At 39.8% G+C, this 18,836-nt stretch overlaps 1 protein-coding gene across 24 annotated transcripts in view; it reads left to right on the top strand.

Moving 5' to 3' along the window:
• Positions 1–600: 600 nt before the first annotated feature.
• Positions 601–18,836, top strand: part of SESTD1 (SEC14 and spectrin domain containing 1) — a 60,912-nt gene continuing 42,676 nt past the window's right edge. For 3 of the 24 annotated variants that reach the window (XM_075093613.1, XM_075093605.1, XM_075093629.1), the window contains exons 1-6: positions 601–711; positions 3,765–3,827; positions 4,492–4,594; positions 12,634–12,713; positions 17,294–17,329; positions 18,618–18,726. In XM_075093613.1, the coding sequence (XP_074949714.1) occupies positions 12,659–12,713; positions 17,294–17,329; positions 18,618–18,726 (200 nt within the window). In that variant the 5' untranslated portion in view covers positions 601–711; positions 3,765–3,827; positions 4,492–4,594; positions 12,634–12,658. Of the gene's footprint in view, positions 712–987; positions 1,128–1,645; positions 2,151–3,764; positions 3,828–4,491; positions 4,595–12,633; positions 12,714–17,293; positions 17,330–18,617; positions 18,727–18,836 lie in introns of those variants that run through there. The other 21 variants (XM_075093624.1, XM_075093614.1, XM_075093630.1 and 18 more) reach the window with 16 other exon arrangements.

Genomic DNA, 18,836 nt, shown 5'->3' with positions numbered 1-18,836 from the left:
TGGACGCTGACATCAGCCTGCGCCACTATCAATGACCGGTGTTCACCTGTGATTGATTTGACTTGCACTCAAGGCACACACTCGCGCACCTGTTATCTCCCGATAGTAAAGCACGACTACTGTTATCTTAACAGGGCTGCTAGTGCTAAAAAACCTGAAGTCGGTCAGACTTCGGCCTGTCCTACGCTGGATGTTTACGATGGCCCCTCAGTGTCTGACCGGCAGCCGGGGCGGCGGGAAGGGGGCCCAGGCGGGGCCAGGCCGGGCAGGGCGGTGCCTGGCGGGGCCGAGGCCTAGCGGGGTAGCGGCGGCGGCGCGTTGTCTCCCGGTGGGGTGGGGCGGGGCTCCGCGTTGCCGTCTTTCGGCCGAGCTGAGCCAGGCCAGGCCCAGCGCAGCTTCCGCGGCGACTCCGCGGGAGGGTCGGGCGGTGCAACGGCTCCGCGCCCCGCCGGCGGGGACGGGCTGAGGCGGGGGCAGGGGAGCGGAGGCGGGCTCGGCAGCGCCCGGAGCTCGCTGACTCCTTGCCGACAGGGGACGGGTCGGAGCCGTCCCCGCCCCCGTCCCCGGGGGCTGTCGCCGGGCCAGCGAGGCGGTACGAGGCGGCTGGGGCAGCCTCTGCAGCCGGGCCGGAGCGGGTGGGTCTAGGCGCCGCCCCGCCCCCCCCTGCAGCCGGCGTCTGCCCAGCCCAGACACCCGGAGCGCCGCAGCCGGGTGAGTAGCCGCCCCGCGGAGGAGCTTTTCCCTCGCCCCGCGGAGGGGAGGCCCCGGGCGCAGCGCGGGCTCTGCGGCCTGGCCGCGCTTTGTTCGCCGGGTGGCGGCGTGGGAGCTGTGGGGCGCCCCGCTCTGTCGGGCGGCGGCTGGCTCCCGGCCCTCCCGGGGGGCGGCGGCCTGGCCTTGCGGCGGGGCAACCCTGCTGCGCCCGGCCGCCCTGGCTGGTGCCGCATCCCCGCGGCAGGCGGGCGGGCTAACGGGGTACCTGGTGGCTGACTGCAGAGCTCGCTGCCGCCTTCCCCCCGCCCCCCGGTTCCGTCCCGTTTCGCTGCCCTTTTGTGGGTCCAGCCGGCTGCTCCCGGGCCGGGGGCACGGCCGGTCGGTGCAGCCCAGGGGAACCCGCGCAACAGGTTTGGGTATTGTTCGTGCCGCCGCTACATACGTGGCCGCCGTGGTGGTGGGGCTCCCGGTGTCCGCTGCCGCCTCGCTGGGGCCTGCCTTTGTGCGGCTGCCACGGTGGGCTCGGGAAGGAGGAAGAGGGCTTCGGGCGAGGGAGAGCCCCCCGGTCGGGGGCGGGAGCCGGCTCGCCGGTCCGCTCGGCTTCTGGCGGGGGCTTTCCCGGTGCGTGGCCGCTGGTCAGCGCGGCGGCGGCGAGTCACGGCCGTGTGACGGCCTGGCCCCCGGGCTTTCTGGAAGCGCTGCCTGGTCGGGAAGCTGATTCACTGCTGGAGCGGTGCTTGCTCAGAGCCATGGTTGCCGTTGCTTGGATTTTTGACAGCTCCATTGTCTAGCGATATTGTATTTCTCCCCGTAGCTGTAGCGTCCCTTGCTACCCCCCAACAGAGCTTTTTAGCCAGGCAGTCGTAGGAACGAGGTGCTCTAAAGCACCCTTTTTAAAAAGAATTTGTATGAGTGTATGGAAGCAACTGTTAAAGACCGGAGATGATGTTGGTGGAGAACGGCTCTTTGTATTTTGAATTTTGTAATTTTTTTAATGATCGAAATGGGTAAGGTTTACATAGATGGATATTAGTAGGTGCTTTCGTCAGTTGTTCTTTCATCTTTCTTCATCCCAAAGGAATGGTCCTCTGTGCTTTTAGTATTGCAGTGTCTGCATTGTCCTAACGATTGGATGTTGACTTTGCTCACATGTTAAAATTCACTGTGATGAGGAAGTGCTGGGTTTTTTCTCCTCTTTCCCCATTCCGTGACATTGTCTGCTAAGATTCAGTGTATAGTAAATAATGCTGTTATTACACTGTAGGAATACTGCTGGTGATGAACTTCCATGCTAATAAGGGCTTTCATTTTTCTGATTGTGGGTTTTTATAGTCCGAGTCCTACTGTCTATACCAAGCAGAAACTTAAGAAGGATAAAAGGGGGAAGGTGGACTACAGAATAGAACTGAAGCTTGGTCAGCGAGGCCTACTGCTAGCCGGTAAGGTGCTGATCATGCTTTGCTTTGTCAGAGGGGAAAAACCAAAACTAGCTAAAAAAACAAACCAAGAAACCTCACCAAAACTAGGACCAATCATGTTCTTTTAGTGATGGATTTTTAGGATTTTTCACAATTCTTTACATCATAGATTGCTGCTTAAAGAATCCCATAAAATCACCGCAGGCACCTGTTTTTCCTAAAGTAGTATGCTGATAGATGATACTTTATTTGCAGTTTAGATTATCTTTGACATCAGTCTTCCTAGAAACAAAAATGAAGAAAAAATAAGAAAAAATATGTATTTTAAAATTTTGTACAAGAAGCAGTGCCATGATGTCTCGTGGGGTTGTAGGCTGTAATTCTAAATTGGCTGTGGAATTACATTTCTCAGTAATGCTTATGTAAATGGGAAAGGTACATGGTTTTCTGATTTTCCAGTAGTGAAATTAAGGAGTCAGGTGAAGGTCGGCTCAGTTGCAGTTGGCTGCTTCTTGGGAGTGGTAGTAGGGAGGGGAACTGGAGGTACTTTTATGGAAGAGACTAGATGCATTGATGGTGCACTTCAATACAGTACTACAGAACTATCAGGAGACCTGAGGAATAGGGTGTGAAGAACACCACCTTTATTCCCCACTGCTATAAGCGGTTGGGGAAATACAGAACACCTTCAATATGTAGTTTCTGATAAAGTAGGCAAAGCCTACCCTAGGGTCTTGTAGGGGTAAGAAATGATGTTGCAGGACTTCCACTGCATGTCTGCTCAAGCTATCGTGAGTGCTTGGCTATTGATATTCTTGTTCCTGATCTATGGGTGTGTACTCTTGCCTTCTCTCTATCTTTTTGAGTCTGCTAGTTTACTTGCCTGACTAGAAAGCATCTGGTAATATAAGTGTGGGGTTTTTTTTAAATTAAAAACTTGTTGCGAGAGAGGTTACTGTAATGACTGCTGCATCTGAGTAACTGAGTGTTTAGCATCTTGGCTTTGCCTGTAACACAGTATACACTATTTTTGGGTTTTGGGGTTTTCGTTGGCGGGTGGATTTTGACCAGTTACAAGGTTTCATACAAGTCTTAAAGCATTTGCTGAGGTTTTAGTTTGCTTACCTCTTAGTTCTGCATATTCTAATACAAGAAGGGATTATTTACATTTTTTAATTCAAGTTATAAATTGCTTTTTAAATTTTATAGCAGTGATTAACTTAATTTGTAGGAATACCTTCTTCCTCTTTTCACAAAACCCACTAACACTGTTGTATTTTTCAATTTTGCTTAAAACTCTGTGTAGATTACCTCTGACTGAAAACTCACTACAAGGATTCTGGTTCTTGTTACTTTCCCACTGCTTCCGGTGTTGCCTCAGGAGCATTGCCTGCTAATTATAAACAATGTTGATGTCTACCATATGTTTTGGTAGAAAATACGGGATTCCTGCTGTTCCACTCAACTGGAATTCCTAGCTTACAACTATTTGTGACTATATAATGGAAATGTTGACTCCCCCACTTTGTAGCTTTGTAATAAACCCGTGTTTTCCACTGCCAAGGAAATAAAGTCTTAGATTGAGTATTAACATCTAAATATATGGTCAAATACTTTTTTCATTTAAATTTGCAGAATTTGGGATCTGAAGCTCAAACTTGTATCCCTAACAGACGGTGTTGTATTCCAGTACCAATGGTAAGTAAGATCAACCTTTTCCAAAAATAAGATCTTTAAAAATTTCACACAATATATTTGGTTCTTATGAAGCATTGACACTGATGAATACACTGCATAGAACAGTATTTTTGCAGCTGGTTTTGCACAAACTTATTGAGGCCGTAACTCCTGCTTCCTTTAACTTACCTACTTTACTTTGTTTTCATCTTGTGACTTTTAAAAATCTTTAAAAGGTGCTATAACATAACCAAGGCTTCTGATACTAAAGTTGTGTTACGTAGTTTGGCTTAGATACTGTATAATAGCGCAGCTTGTGTTAGTGTGTCTCACATAGCATTAGTGTCTGCAAAGGTATTGGAGGATGTTTAAGCATAACTTTGGAGATATGTGAATTCTGATGTAGAGAGGGAGCTGTGGTTGTGGGTTCGAGTAAGGAAAGAAGTTTTAAAAGCATTGAGGTAGATTGTTGCTGCTCTGGGATTGATAAGCTTGTGCACAGAAGAGAGATGAGAGACTCGTGCACCTTGAGTGAGCAAATAGAAAATTGCACTGGCAAAGCTTTTTGCTCTTTAGACTAAATGAGAGTGAGAGATTTTGAAGTGAGGATATCCTTACAGCAGATTCTAAACCCGACGAGAAAGCAAGTGAAAATCAATATGGAGTGTTGTTTTCCTGTTTCTAGGTGAGAAGATGAGCTGCTGCATTTTGGACAAGCTGAAGTTTGGAACGCTGGGACATAAAGAACCCATTAAGAAGGAAATTACAATAGTTAAGAGGAGATGAAGGTATGACTTAGGGCTTTGCAAAATCAGTGATTCAAGGGAGATAGATGCAGTAGGCATGTGAGAATTCAGAGACAAGCTAAACTCCTACTGTGTTAGCAGAGTTGAATTTGAGATGTGTTCTTAGAGAGATATGATGAAGGATAAATGTTGACCAGACTAAGTAAGGCCAGAAGGGGGGAGAAAAAAAAAGTGTTGGAAGAAGGAGGTAAATAGTTTTGATGTTAACTTGATGTTTTAGTCACTAAATGATATGTACAGCTGAACTTGAAAAAATAAATGTCCCTTGTTAAGGGAGAGGGACATGTAATATGTAGACAAAAGGTGCCATGGCTTATATACTTTGAGGTGTTAGTAAAAGCAATGGTTTCTTTCTAATCGGTATACCCTCAGTGTGGGTTGTGGCTGTCTGTTTTCTCTCTGCTAGCATAGTGTGTGCTAATTCTTTCATGTTGCATTCTAATTTGGCCCTAGAAAATAGTATCAGTGGAAAATGTATGAGTGTTACATCTATGCAAGATACTCCAGGTAGCAGTTTAGAGAGCCTGATTTTATATTCTCTGAAGCATGTGACTATTTATGATAGTTGAATGCTATATGTTTTGTTCTGAGGGAGTGGGAGAGCAGGAGAGGTGCTTTGGTTACTGTGGCCAATGCAATTTGTGGTTTGCAGTTGAAATGTTCAGAACTTTTTAACATGAGCACAAACACTCAAGACATCTGTGTAAGTTAAAGTTTTATTTCTCTTGCACAAAGTAGTTCAAGGACAGCATAGATAATTATTTTTATTTTACATAGAAATGAATTGATGTAATTCTGAAATATTTTGAAACTTAAAAATGTGAATTAACAAGGTCTGGCATATACCAGATCTGGCATTTTTCAGTCTCTTCTACTTTCATGTTTGGTTAAGATAAGTGAAGTTCTCAAATTACCTATTTATTCCTTAGGAAGGACCTTTTATCATTATCCTTGTTGCATCTACCTTGTGCAGTGAGGAGGGGGGAAGCTGCTACCATAATTTTTCAGGGTTTTCTTTTTTGTTTTGTTTCAAAAATACAGAGGAAATTGTTGTTCAGGATGTTCCAAGGTCCACACAAAAATCTTACTCTTGAGCTGGGAATTTTTTTGGTCAGGTATCAAACCCAAAGTTCCAGAGATTTGTAAGCAGTTTTCATTAGCCTCTCATTTGTTTTCTTTTGTTTTGGGTTAGTTTTCTCCACCTGAAAAGCATGACTGCTTTTGTGTCTGCTATGTTTATGCCTGTGCACCCCACCCTACCTTTCCTCTCAAACAATCTCTTGCCCTTTCATACCCCCCTGCCATTCTATGTGGCTTTCAGTTTAGAAGAGCATTTTTTTCTGTTTCCGTTTGGTTGTAGTGTCACTAAATTGGGCTGAGAAGTGATTCTGAGGGCCTGAGCCACATGCAATTGTAACCAATGCCAAGGGTTTGTATTGTTACGAGGTTTTAGATTGTTTTCTTATATAAATGTTGCAAAAGGAACAAGAAGTTCTAATCTTGCACCCCAGAGGAAACTTATTTTTCATTTGCTTCAGACTGCCAACAGTTGCACTCATTGATGCAGTTGTTTGTCTTTTGACTCAGCTGCTTATGGCCTGGAATTGTCCAATCTCTTTCTTCCCACTGACTTAGTTTTATGAAGTACTGAAGTCATAAGAGTCCTCTGATCTTTTGTCACAAACTGGTTTTGGACAGTTTCTCAAAGAACCAGTGATAAGGTGCTTGTTTCCCCCAGCTCATTCTTGCAAGCTTTTATGACTTGCTTGGGTTTTTTGAGTAGAGAGAGCTAGAATAGTAGTATATAGTTTTATTACTTTATTCATTGATTATTTTTCTTCCCCCAACCTGTGACTCAAACTATTTCTGTGGGAGAATTTACAGTCTGTCTGATTTGTCACATGACCTCTAAGTAAAATTTTAGGAGCTGAACCTGATATTTATTTTTTATGGTTCTTAGGGAAGTGTGATGATGAAGAGAAAATGTCTGTGCTATGCTTTGAACTCAGCATTTCAATTGACCTATTACTATGTAGAAAGTAGTGGAAGAAGCAACCTCCCAAAATGCATCATTCTGCATATTCTGTGGTTATGTGATGCTGTGAAGTGAGTTGGGACTATACCAGATGACTGCAACTTCTGCTGTTTAGGCTGCCTGTTGCAAGGGAGGGTGTAAGGTAGACCAGTGTCTTCTGTTGCCTGTGGTAATGTCCTACAAGGGCAAGCTATAGGGTTCTGCAGGAAGGTAAACATGGGGTGAGTCTCTGTAAACGTGGCAGAAAAGGAAATGTTGAGATGTACCCAAAACCTGTGACTTTTCTCTACTATTCTAGATCAAAGAAGACCGAAAACTGCAGTAATTTAACATATACTGTATGTCTCTGGCTTGGTCTGGGGCTGGAAAGTGTAGAGAAAACTTGCAAGCTATCATTTTGTATGTCAAGTGTTGTAGCATCGTCATGAACTTCTGCATGTTTTCCTTTGCGTTGGAGCAAGACTGCTGTCTGTGGATATGGCCTTTGGATTCAAAGTGCTATTCTTTGAGAGTGTGCTAATTGCTGCACAGTATCCTGTGCTTGAAAAGGCTGAGGTGTTGGTATTGTGTTTCACAGCTGTATGTGCAGATGGTATTGTGCATACTTAGTTATATTGTTTCTGTGCTTGACACTCTTCCTTCTTTTCTTTCCCCTGACACTTGCTCTAAGCCTGAGGAAAAGCTCTACCATTCTGTGAAATGAATAGTTGATTGAGATCAAAGTTAAAACTTACGAGCACAATGACTTTTTCTTCTTGGATGGCATAAGCTCTCTTATTCACTTGTTCTCCGTCTGCTGGTTCACTATTCATTATATTGCTCATCACTTCTTTTTGCCACTCATCCTTCACTTCTCACAAAATGCTGAGGGAGGGGGGTAGAGGGTAAGAAACAAATATGAAAGATGGGTTAAATGGAGGAAGTAGTTAACAGACAACTCTTCTAAAGTCTATAGTTACCTATAGCTACATATATGTAGAAGACAAAGTGTACAAGGTAAGCCTTGAACCTCCAGGGGAAAATGGGGCAGAAGAAATGTTTTTATTTCTGAACGAGTTTTTCCAAGCTTAAATCTGGTATGGCTGTGAGAATGTGCTTTTGGATCATGGTCTAGCAAACTGTTAACCCTAGGCTTAACCAAAAGTAGAGCATGTTTTCAATCTGTCCATTCATCTGCTGTCACAAGTTGCTGGGTTAAAGTACTAACTGAATGTGTAATGGAACTGACATTGTGTGGTTGCATTTTGCTTTGAAATTAAACGAGCCTACATATTTGATGAAATCTACTGAGTCTATGGTTTTTATATTCTTAATGCTTTAGTGTAAATTAACAAGTTATGGAAGATCAGGAATATTTTCTGTGGGTGCAACATAACTTCAGTATGCCCCTTTTTGTGGATAGTTTTTACAAATAGTCAGAAAGAAAATAATCGTAGCAGAACAAAATGGTTGAAAAAACAAACTTTGATCTGTTCTTCCTCAAATATGTGGAGTTACCCTTTCTCCTGAGGTCTTAAAGGGCTCTAATGATAGAAATTTATTAGTGCTGCTCATAATATGTTAAAGAGTAAAAATGAAACACTGTTTGAGTACCTAAGCTAATGTTAATCTGTCATGTTTTATTGTTATTTTGAAACTGTCCAGCTGAGTAACCCAGTTCCATGTGCTCTTTAATTGAAGACAGAATTAATGAATGAATGCCTACAGCCTTTTTTCTATTTTTTGGGCAGGTTTGGTGTGCTTCTCAAATTACCCTGGGCTATGAGCCCTGGAGACATCTTCGTTTGTGTTCTTTCTTTGTGCCGCTTAGGATGTCATCTCTCCCACAGCTTTAATGTAGCTTTAAAGGAAGATGAAATAATAATCTACATAAATAATAGTGATATTCAGCTTTCCCTGTCTTTTGCATGTGGATTTTTATTTCTGTGTGGGACAGATGAACTTTTTTTTGAAAAGCTGATCCAGGGAAAGAGTGGGGTAACGCTTTGTGGGTTGAAGTTAGCATCTGAAAAACCTTGCATCTGAAAAAACTTGCATGCTGCCTTCAGGGAATGAAGCTGTTAATTCTGAAGGTCTGCAATTTGGAAGCTGATTTTTAAAAGGAAAAAAAGAATTTCATCCTATATGATTGAGGCTTTCCACACGCACGCCCCCACACCCCCTCCCCCCACACCCCTTCAGAATGTCTGTTGTTATTTGTGCTATTGTTTGTGCCTGGACATGCAAGCTGCTACAGTTTTGAATGTAGCTGTCCATCTGCTTCTTGGTTATTTATAGGCAGATCTATGGTGCTCCTTCTAATATTTCAAGTCTTCAAAAACATTAATGAATTAAACATCACAATACTCTTGTAAAAAGGGAATTAATATGTAACATCTCCACTTTACAGATGGAGGGACTGAATGAAGGCTAAAAGGGATAAATGACTTACTGAAAGCCATATGTATATTTCATAGCAGAACAAGGAAACAAAAACAGATTTTTTTTTCCCCCCCAACTTTTAGTCCTGCGTTTAACAGAACAGCTACGCTCTTTTTCTTCATACATGATGAGGGAATAAAGTACTCATGCTCTGAAACTTGCAATAGATGCTTGTGAACAGACTAACCCATTTAAAGACCTTGCACCATGTACTGAGAGTATTGAATGGTTCAGATCTAATGAATTTGGGTAAACGTGTTTATACTAATTCTCATCGAGCCTGAATTTGTTTTGATTGTCAATGTTTTTGACCAGTGGTTCTCACTGGGTTGCTTAGAAAGAAAACACCTGCTAACTGCTAATTGCACAGCAGATTCTTTCTGATGTCTTCAGGGCATCTTACTTCCAGTCATCTATTGTTTTTTGTTTGTTTAAAATAATTTCTAGAATTTTAAACTGTAGTGGATAAACCAATGTAACTTACAGGCTTTCCAGAGCCTGGATATGATCGGGGATGCAGCCTACCAAGTCATGATTTGATTTCACATTGGAGTGCAACCTGAAATATTGTTTGCATTTTTGTCTGTTCTGTAAAGTTTTTTTACTATTTGTTTACTCCCATCCTCCCATCTTCCCCCAGATGTACACCTATTTAATTTAAGTTTGTATTTAAGAGAATTTTCTCCACAAGTAGTATTAGTTTCTGCTTGGTGGTGGGGGCAGGGTTCAAGAGTTTTCTAGTTTAGGTTTTAAATACAAATATTATGTGGATTTATTGTTGCCACTTTTCTGTGGAAACCCTCAAAAGAATGAATACGTTGTTGGAGATTAACATTGCTGTATTGATTTAAGGACCTGAAAGCCCAGGTCATTCTAAACCAGTTCAGTGAGGTTCTTCAATATGGTGCTTCTATCTACAATGTTTCCTGTGTACACAAGTCTTACAATCTGGCATATGGTATTTTAATTGGCAGAGTAGATTGCAGGTGCGCATGCAGCACTCTAGGTTGTTTCTGAAATCCAGCAAACGGATTTAACCTCTTTAACTTGTTTCCTATCTGTAAAATTTAAGCATATAAGTTGTCTTTTGTTTTGGAAATGACAAAATGCAGCTTCTTGAAGTATTTCACTTTAGTCAAGTGAAATCTGTTGTCTTCAGTGCCTTTGTTTTTCTTCTGTGGCTTTCTTTTTTTTATTTAATGAGTCCAAATGACTTTTTTTAATTGGTGAAGAGACACTGGATCTGTTTCTTTCAGCTAAATAGTGGTATGACATTGAGCAACACATCATTCTTTCCTTATTCTAAATTGAGAGCTTGATGACCAGTTTGAGCCTGACATTTTGTCTTCCTCCAAACAAGTTAAAAAGACTTTACATTTTATTTGTAGGTCTACATATACTTATCTGCTTTCTAGTAGTGTCCCTTTTTAAAGCACCGTTGACAGCTCCCAGGGGAAAATAGATGCCAGCCCTCTTGAAATTTTCACTTTTCAATATCAAAAAAAGACTTTTAGTTTAATTCATCCCAAGATTCTCTGGAGTGTTAGAGAGGGGTGTTACACCTTATTTTTAAACCTGAAGATTTTTTTCTGATGTGTTCTGATAGCCTGCTCTGATGAGAGTTTTCTAATGGATGGAGAACATCAAGGCTCTTACAAGAGAGAGGTAACTGAAAACTTCAGGGGTTGCTGGAACAAAGGCTAGGTAGTTGAAATTATTGGCAATTTTTGACTCACCTCCCTCCACTCTGAAAGAACAGAGACTTTCCTTTGGTTCCAGGAAATACTGAACAAAAGAACTATTTTCATCCATGGACAGTGGCACTACTGTGGCAGAAAGCCAGGCAGTGATTTCATATTAAATAAATAGGCCTTTTCACAACAGCAAAGAAACATGCTCCCTACAGTCAATAAATTGATGCAAACTTCTGTTCATACGTGAAAGTATGAAATAATGAAGGGTGTGTGTAGATTTGGGCTTTCTTCCTTGATTATAATAATGAGCCATTTATAATAATTTTGAAATATAACTTGGGGAGGAGAGGGAAAAATCATTACCAGGTACATGCTCCACATTTTAAGAAAAAAAGAACACTGCCAAAATTAAATAGCTTACACAGGGTGGTTTGAGCATGGTGTTTGAGGGACAAAAATGACTGTCTGAGTCATCCTTGAGTTTTGTGTTTTATGCAACAAATGACTTACAAACTCTTGTCTGAAGCATACAGGAAGCTTTAATAGGATGCTTATTTGAGTAATTGCTTAAAGTGCAAGCTGTCTTGGGACTCAGTTTCCTGAAAGAACTGAAGTTTGTTTGTTTCCTTCCTTAGTATGGGAAATGTGTATTTTATATAATTGACAAAAATGACAGTTAACTATGGAGATTTTGGGATAAGGGGTGGGAACGAACATTGTGAAGCATTACACATTGGAACATAGAGGGACAGTAAAAAGTTGTTGAAATGTTATTTCTATTTCACAATAAAAATAATTGTTCTTCTCTTTTTGTAATAAAGCTCGTTTTTTTAAAAAAAAAAAGAAAAGGAATAACTATTCTGTTTTACTTCAGGATCTGTTTGGAGTGCTTTGGTGTTTTGTGGTTTTTTTTTTTTTCCTTTCCTCCTTTCTCCTAGATCATTTATAGTTTTGTTTCAGTTAACTTCCCTTCCTCAGGGGAAAAAAGTTCTATTTGTGTGCATGAATGCTGAAGTATCTGGATGGAGATCTCCAGGTTGCTGTGTGAAACCATGTGCCTGAAAATAGATGTTTTTTTTTTTTTTTTATTTTGACTGGATACTGGTCCATATCTTGAATTACATATTTCTGTGCAGAGTTAGATTTTTTCATTATTATATAGAATAATTTATGTAAGTTTGAACTCAGACTTACAAGGAGATGCCAGTTGCTACTTTGTGTAGGCTGGAAGAGGAGGTTGCAGTTCAGGTGTCCTGTTGATTGGCAATGTAACACAGAAGCTTAATCACAGTGAATTGCAGTTCATAATGCAATAAAAATGGGATGAGGGTAAGAAGGGAGCTGGGGACAAAAGGAACAGAAACATTTCCAGCTGTAGGTTAGACATGCTTTTATTCTGGCTGTTGGATGTTTTTCTTTGAAGACCTACCAATGGCAGTGTCCTGATAAAAATGCAGCATAATGTATTTAAATAATTATTATATTGCTGGTAATATGGGACAGACTATGCAAAAGTATAATTTTATTTACACTTATTTTATATCTGAATGACCAAGCAAACAGATGATCTACCTGTAAATTAATTGTAGTTTAATGCAGTTGGGAAATAGGGCTTTTGTATAAAATTATCTTGGTCTCCCTGGTTGAGATTCTGCTTTGACTTTTTTTAACAACAAGAGGAAGAAATCTGTCATTTTTTATATGGAAAAAGGCTTATGATGTTTTTTCTTCGCCTTTTGAAATACTTTGGATTTTGGTTACAGTGTTCCGTGCTTCCTTCAGAAGAGTACAGAAGTGTTTTGACCAGTGCTCATTCTAGTGAAACGTAATTGATTTCCTGTGCTTGACAACTTGAACTTCTTGTGTTTCAGAGCTGTGAAAATTATCTGAAGTAGAATGGAAGCTTCAGTAATATTACCCATTCTGAAGAAAAAATTGGCTTTTCTTTCAGGTACGGTTTCTGTTTTCCTCAGTTGGTTCCTCCCTGCGTAATTTGGATGGGATTTTTAGGTTGGTTACTTGTGTTCACTGGATGTCTTAAACAGAAATACATTGTTGGTTAGCACTTTGTCACATTTCAAAAAGATCTCTGAAACTTAATCTAGGAGCCAAGCTATTGCTGTTGGCATTTAGCACTTGTTTTTGCTGTTGCCTGTAATTCAACCCACAAAGTTGATGTCATGAGGTTTCAGACCATATATAAAATAATGATGATTTAGCAGACATCCAAGATTAATCCTTTCCAGTTTTTGAATGTGGTTTTAGAAATACAGACTGAATATTTTCAGGATTTTCTTTAGAAAGTTTTTATTTCTTTTCACCCCTGTCTTTTCTCCAACATAGACATGAATGGAAGCAGAATTAGCCATGGGTTGCAACATTTTGATTATTGCCAAGTAGTTAATTCAGGCAAGGCTGGAATTATCGTTGTATTTATTAAAACTTCATGAATCTTGGGTTGAAGGTAATTTTCTCTCCTCCACATGCCAGAGTAAAACAGAAGGGAATACTTAAAATGATGAATTACATTCTCTTGCTGATTTCACTGCTGCCATAGATAGCTGTGTTAGTTCTTGGTGTTTGATTGTCTATGGTAGGTAGATAACTTGCAGAACACTTCTCAACTTCACAAATTGACAAGTGTTGCCATAAATAAATATTCTTCTGGTATAGTTTACTTTAGCTAGTCTAGTTTAGCCTGCTTCAGTCACTTGAGAAGTAAAACCTGTTCCTTTTGTTAATAGAATTTGTTTTGCTTTAAATTTGCCCACTGTCAATTGCAAATCCAACAATTCTTCTTTAAAAACAAACAATCAATCCCTGCCCCCTCCAAACTCAACTTACATTAAAGCCTGGGACAGCAGGCAATTTCTTGCATAGTAACAGCAGAGGCAGAGCATGTTGATGGTTCAGCATTGTATTGCAAGGGGAAGTTGTCATTAAGTAGAGTGCATTTTCAATTTGCTGTTAAAGCTGCCTGATCCATTTCAAAATATAGATGTTCTTAGTGGAAAGTAATTTATTGAGTGGCAGTTTAAATGCTAGGAACCTTTTTGAACCTACATATTTCTAAGTAGGTTTGACCTTTTTGGAATTGCATAGTATTAATGGATGCTTTAATTTACTGAATGATAAAGATTCATGCAGTAGTTCTTTTAAGCATTCTTCGGCATAAGTAAAGGAACCTGACAGAGAAATCAGTTCATCGTGTCTCTTTAAACCAATTTTATTCCATATAGTTTCATAAATAAAAACATATTAATGATTAAAAGCAAATAATCAGAAAAATCGTATTTTAGGAAAACATTCTCCAGTATTTATATGTTGAAGTCTCTTGTAATTTTTTAGTTAAATTGGTACAAATAATGTTGGCCTTGCCTTCTTTTTCTGGAAGCAAACCAGAGTGGCTTCTAATGGAGCAGTGTCTCATCAGATTTGAAATCCATGGCAGTGTAACTTCCATGTTGGTAGGTCATTACAAATAGGGGGGAAAAAAGGCAAGCTACTGACTCAGGAAAAAACTCCAACAACCACTTTGGTGCAAAATGAATAAAAGAAAGTTCTTGTGATGCTCTTGATTGCTTTCCCTAAATGTATTTTCAGTTTGTAAACTATACCACTTCTGAGTTACAACACACATCAGGTTCATTCCCCCTGATTTTATTTTTCTGGTTTCTGAAGGTGGTGGTAAGTATTTGTACTAACTTTAGTTTTTAGATAAGAGACACAAATAATAAAATCAAGATCAAAGAACAACTTAATTGACTGTTGAATTAAATAATTCTTATTGTTTATGGGTTTTTATGGGGAAATGTTAGACTACATCTATGACAGCCAGCACTTCTTAACTGGTAACTTTAAGTAATAGTCCTTTAAAGCCCCATTCAGGTTTTTTTGGTATTTCCTCTAAAAATGCAGTTATTCTTATATGGATAAAGGTGTACCAGTTATCTATTACATAAATGACTGGCCATCATTTTTCATGAATCAGTGATAACTCCTACCTTGTTCTCTTTGTGCTATGGCAGGTTGGCAGAATATTTACCTGATGTGTATATACTTCAGTGCAAGAAAGCTGCACAAAAATCACTGTGCAGACAGAATACAGATGCTTGAATCTTTTCTAGTAGTGTTTACAAGCTGGGGGAAAAACCCATCAGTTGTAACACAAGATGACTTGTCATGAAACTGAATAATTATTGCAGTCTTTTTGTGAAATGTCAAGGGATTATAGTTTTTGGGATTAGTTTGTGGTTTTTTTAGTCAGCTCAGCAAATGCTGTTTAAATCCAGGTATAAAAGCAAGAATTTCTGTGTCTGGTGTCTTGTGTGAGTTGGCTTCAAGTGCCAATTCTAAACTTCCATTAGCTAGACCCTGTTCAACACTGGAGTCTTTCAAGTCTGTGTAAACAAAACATGAGCTGCTATTAATAGTTAACTACTTTTGTTGGGGCTGGCGTTTGTCTATCTTATGAATCCAGCAGTAACTTTGAACAGAACAAGTCCCTTCCAGTTACGAATCGGCTATAGTAAGACTAACTTGCTATAAATATAAGAAAACGTGTATTTCTGCAAACCCTTCCTTCCCCACCCATGTATATATTCATTAAAATGAACAGCTTCAGTGTTCACTCAGGAGTTTATGGATAGGGAGGAGAAGGAGTGTTAGATACAATTCTTACAAATATATTACCCGATAGAGTCCTGTGCTGCTACCGTGGCTCATGGAGTATTGCACCCTGAAAGCTGCTTCAAGGCGACCCTTCTACTGTTCTCTGTCAAAATACCTTTATAACCTCTTGTTCTCACTTTTCCTATTTCAGGCTCTCTCAGTTTGATCACCAAATTCTGTCCAGTCTGTGTCTCTTATTTTTATTAATACTTGTGACAGTGTTCCCTTGCTTCTCTGCTCCAGTAATTTTTCATAGTTCCTCCATTTTACAGCACTTAACCCATTTTTGAACTTGGCTGTTGCAAATTTTAGTTTCAACAAATTTATTTTCTATATTCCTAAAAACTGCTACCCTCCCTTCTCTGAGGATTTTCTTATGGATATGGAAAGACCAAACGACCCCATAACATGTAAGGAAAGGCTTCTTTACTCATTTTAATGCTTTATTCTTGCTGAGAGATGGTAGCTAACAAGCTACCATTGAATCAATATGGCTTCTGAACTAGTAACTTACATCCGCAAACTTAGTTTTCTTCTTATTTGTTGGATTTAATGTATGCTCACTAAGCAGAGTAGCAAGTGGAGAGAAATTTTTTTCACTCCAAGTGTACAGATGAGAGCAAATGTCCAGCTGAGGTATTTTTCTTTCCTTTTTCTTCTGCTTCCCCACCCCAATTTTCAGGCTTTCTGCCATTCGGAAACAGAAGGGTGGACAAAATGTAAATAATGTTTACTTCAAACTGTGCCTCCCTCTTAGTTTTGGTGCAAAGGATCTATCCGTTTGTCCGTTCTCATATAGCACCACTCTTCAATTCTTCTGTTTAGAAATATAGTTATTAAAATGTGCATTGCTGTTTTCCAGCAACAATTCTACCCCAAAAAAGAGAAAAGGAGGGGAACACTATTGCAATGGCCCGTTTAAAGCAGAACGTCCTTTATGAAGATGTGGAGAGTGTGTGTGTATCAGTGGATCTTTAATACTCTTTGGGGAGTTTGCACAGCTTTGGAAACAAGGAAAAAAACTATTGCAGTTAAGATGCCAACATATATTATGTAAACAAACAGTGGGGTTTTTTATCTTGCCTGCATCTCTAGTGGATGGGGGGAATTCTTATCAAATTATGTCAGTGTACATCTATGCATCTGTAAGCATTACTGTGCTGTGTGCTTTGTCTTATTTCTGCACAGTTGTTGCTATTCTGTAAAAAGTTGTTCTTACTGATTAGGTAGAACTTAAGTTCTACCAACATTAAGTAACTTTATGAAGCAAAAGCATGACTTAATGGCTTTAACCACGTGAATAACACACCTAATTTGAAAACAAAGGTGTTCTTTTTCAGGTTACGGAAACTTACTTTGCTGCTTTTTCACCCCAAGTGAAGCTGGGATTATCGTTATCTTTGTACAGTTTTTCTAAAATATGGAAAAAATTGTTTAGCAACTGCTTCCTACAAGTACTTAAATACCTCTGTGGTATTTTTTAATAAAATAGCTAGTATTAGAACTTATTCTAAAAAATAATATTGAATAAAATGGAAAAATCTTTCTGCTACTCCAGATTGTAGAAAACTTACTTTGAAACTGGCTTAATGTAGAGATGGCTATTAGTTTAAAAAAAAAATACTCAAGGATTAACAAAAACACCCCCAAACTTTAAGATGGCTGAAGTTGTGGTTTAATAAGCGATAAACTCAGTTGCTATATCCTTCTCAAGTATGTTTGGATTCATTAATGTTCTTCACTTCATGTGCAAATTCCCTCTCCACTTCTTGTACTTCCCTTCCTGTTCCCCCACTAAAAAAACCCCACCAAAATATTTGATTGGGTTTTGAAACTAAGATCTTTTCTTTTTGGTTGTAGACATTAAAAAATTCAAGGGCAGAGAGGAAAATATAGGTAAGCTTGTTTGCTCAAAATAGTGAATACATGAATAATACGAGTTGCTCAAATTAAGTGGAAAGAGGTGTCACAGCTACCTTTGTCCTTTTTACTTAATCCTCTGAGTTAACAGCCGTTTAGAGGCAAATGTTCTGGTCCTAAGGCCTTCTGCCTTCAAAAGGTCACCAGTGATACCCCTGTACTTGGAGATGTGATAATAGAAGTCAGGTATACACCTGATTTGCCTAGCTCTACAGCATTTGCGGATTGACCCTTTCAGAGAGCTGTTTCAGTATTGATTTTTCAGGTGATCTTGTTGCATTCAGTGGATTTGGCTTCAGTTCCAGTTTAAGCTATGAGTAAGAACCTAGTCCAGATTAATTTTGGTAACTGGTTCATACCTGCGTAACTCAAAAGTCAATCTTTTAGAAGACAGACAAGAAGAGAAACTTTCAGCTTTCTTTAAAGATCCTTTTTGTTGTCTTGTTTTTTTTTTAAAACTGTACATTTCCAGAGACTTTCTTGAGTCTGTGTAGTCAAAACCAACCCAAAACACAGTTGTCGAACATCTACTTGAATGGAGCGCATCAGCATCACCTAACACTTGATCTTACTGGGTCTCATAATGGACACATAAATGTGAGGCCAGCTCTTTCAATATTTTTTTGTTTTGCTGATTTGTTTGTATAACTCTTACCAGTAGGACATGAAAATGCATATCAAGATTAAAGCAACTGGTTGGAAATATTTATCTTAATTGTGAGGTAACTGTTAGGTGTTTTCCAGACCTATTTACAATCTTATGTGTTTGAATGAAATACCAATTTAGAGTATCTGCCATGCGCAGCCTGTGGGGTACAGGTCCTCCTTTGTGTAGTTGATGTTTCTAGAAGGTGTTGTGTTCCCGTTGGAGCTGCTGGGTACATGCTCACCTTGGAATTTTACCAGGTTTCTGACAGGCTGGTAGTGTAGAAGTTCTAGGATATATTTTTTAAAAAATGTAATCTAGATGTGCAAAAGTAATGCTTCTGGAAAAATTGATTTGTAGTGTTTATGTTGAAAGTACTAGATGAAAGACTATGACAGCTACAGATGTGGTCTATGTTCTGAAGCTTTGGTGATGCCTTGAATATCAATGTGGTGAATGAATCCTTACAGCTGAGAGGTGAAATGTCAATTGTGATTTTTTTACAGTAACTTTAAAAATTACTTTTATGATCTGTTTTGAAACTGTGTAACTACAAAGAATGTTTTACCTTAAAGCCATTACAATGCCTTTCTAATGACTTTTCCCCCCCTCTAATAGGAGGGAAGGACAGAAGAAGTGGCCTCATTCTGACAATTCCGTTATGCCTTGAACAGACAAGTATGGACGAGCTGAGTGTCACACTAGACTACCTTCTAAGTATCCCAAGGTGATTTCAAAGGCATTCTGTTCCAGGCTGCCTTCTTTCCCAGTGATGGAAGGGATCTTTTTATTGGTTTTTATTTGCCTTTCAGTACCAAATGAATTTTACATAAATGT

Source organism: Phalacrocorax aristotelis, chromosome 5 (assembly GCF_949628215.1).
Source record: "Phalacrocorax aristotelis chromosome 5, bGulAri2.1, whole genome shotgun sequence".
Lineage (NCBI taxonomy): Eukaryota > Metazoa > Chordata > Aves > Suliformes > Phalacrocoracidae > Phalacrocorax > Phalacrocorax aristotelis.
The sequence above is the reverse complement of the archived record's forward strand: the minus strand, read 5'-3'. Positions and strand labels throughout refer to the sequence as shown.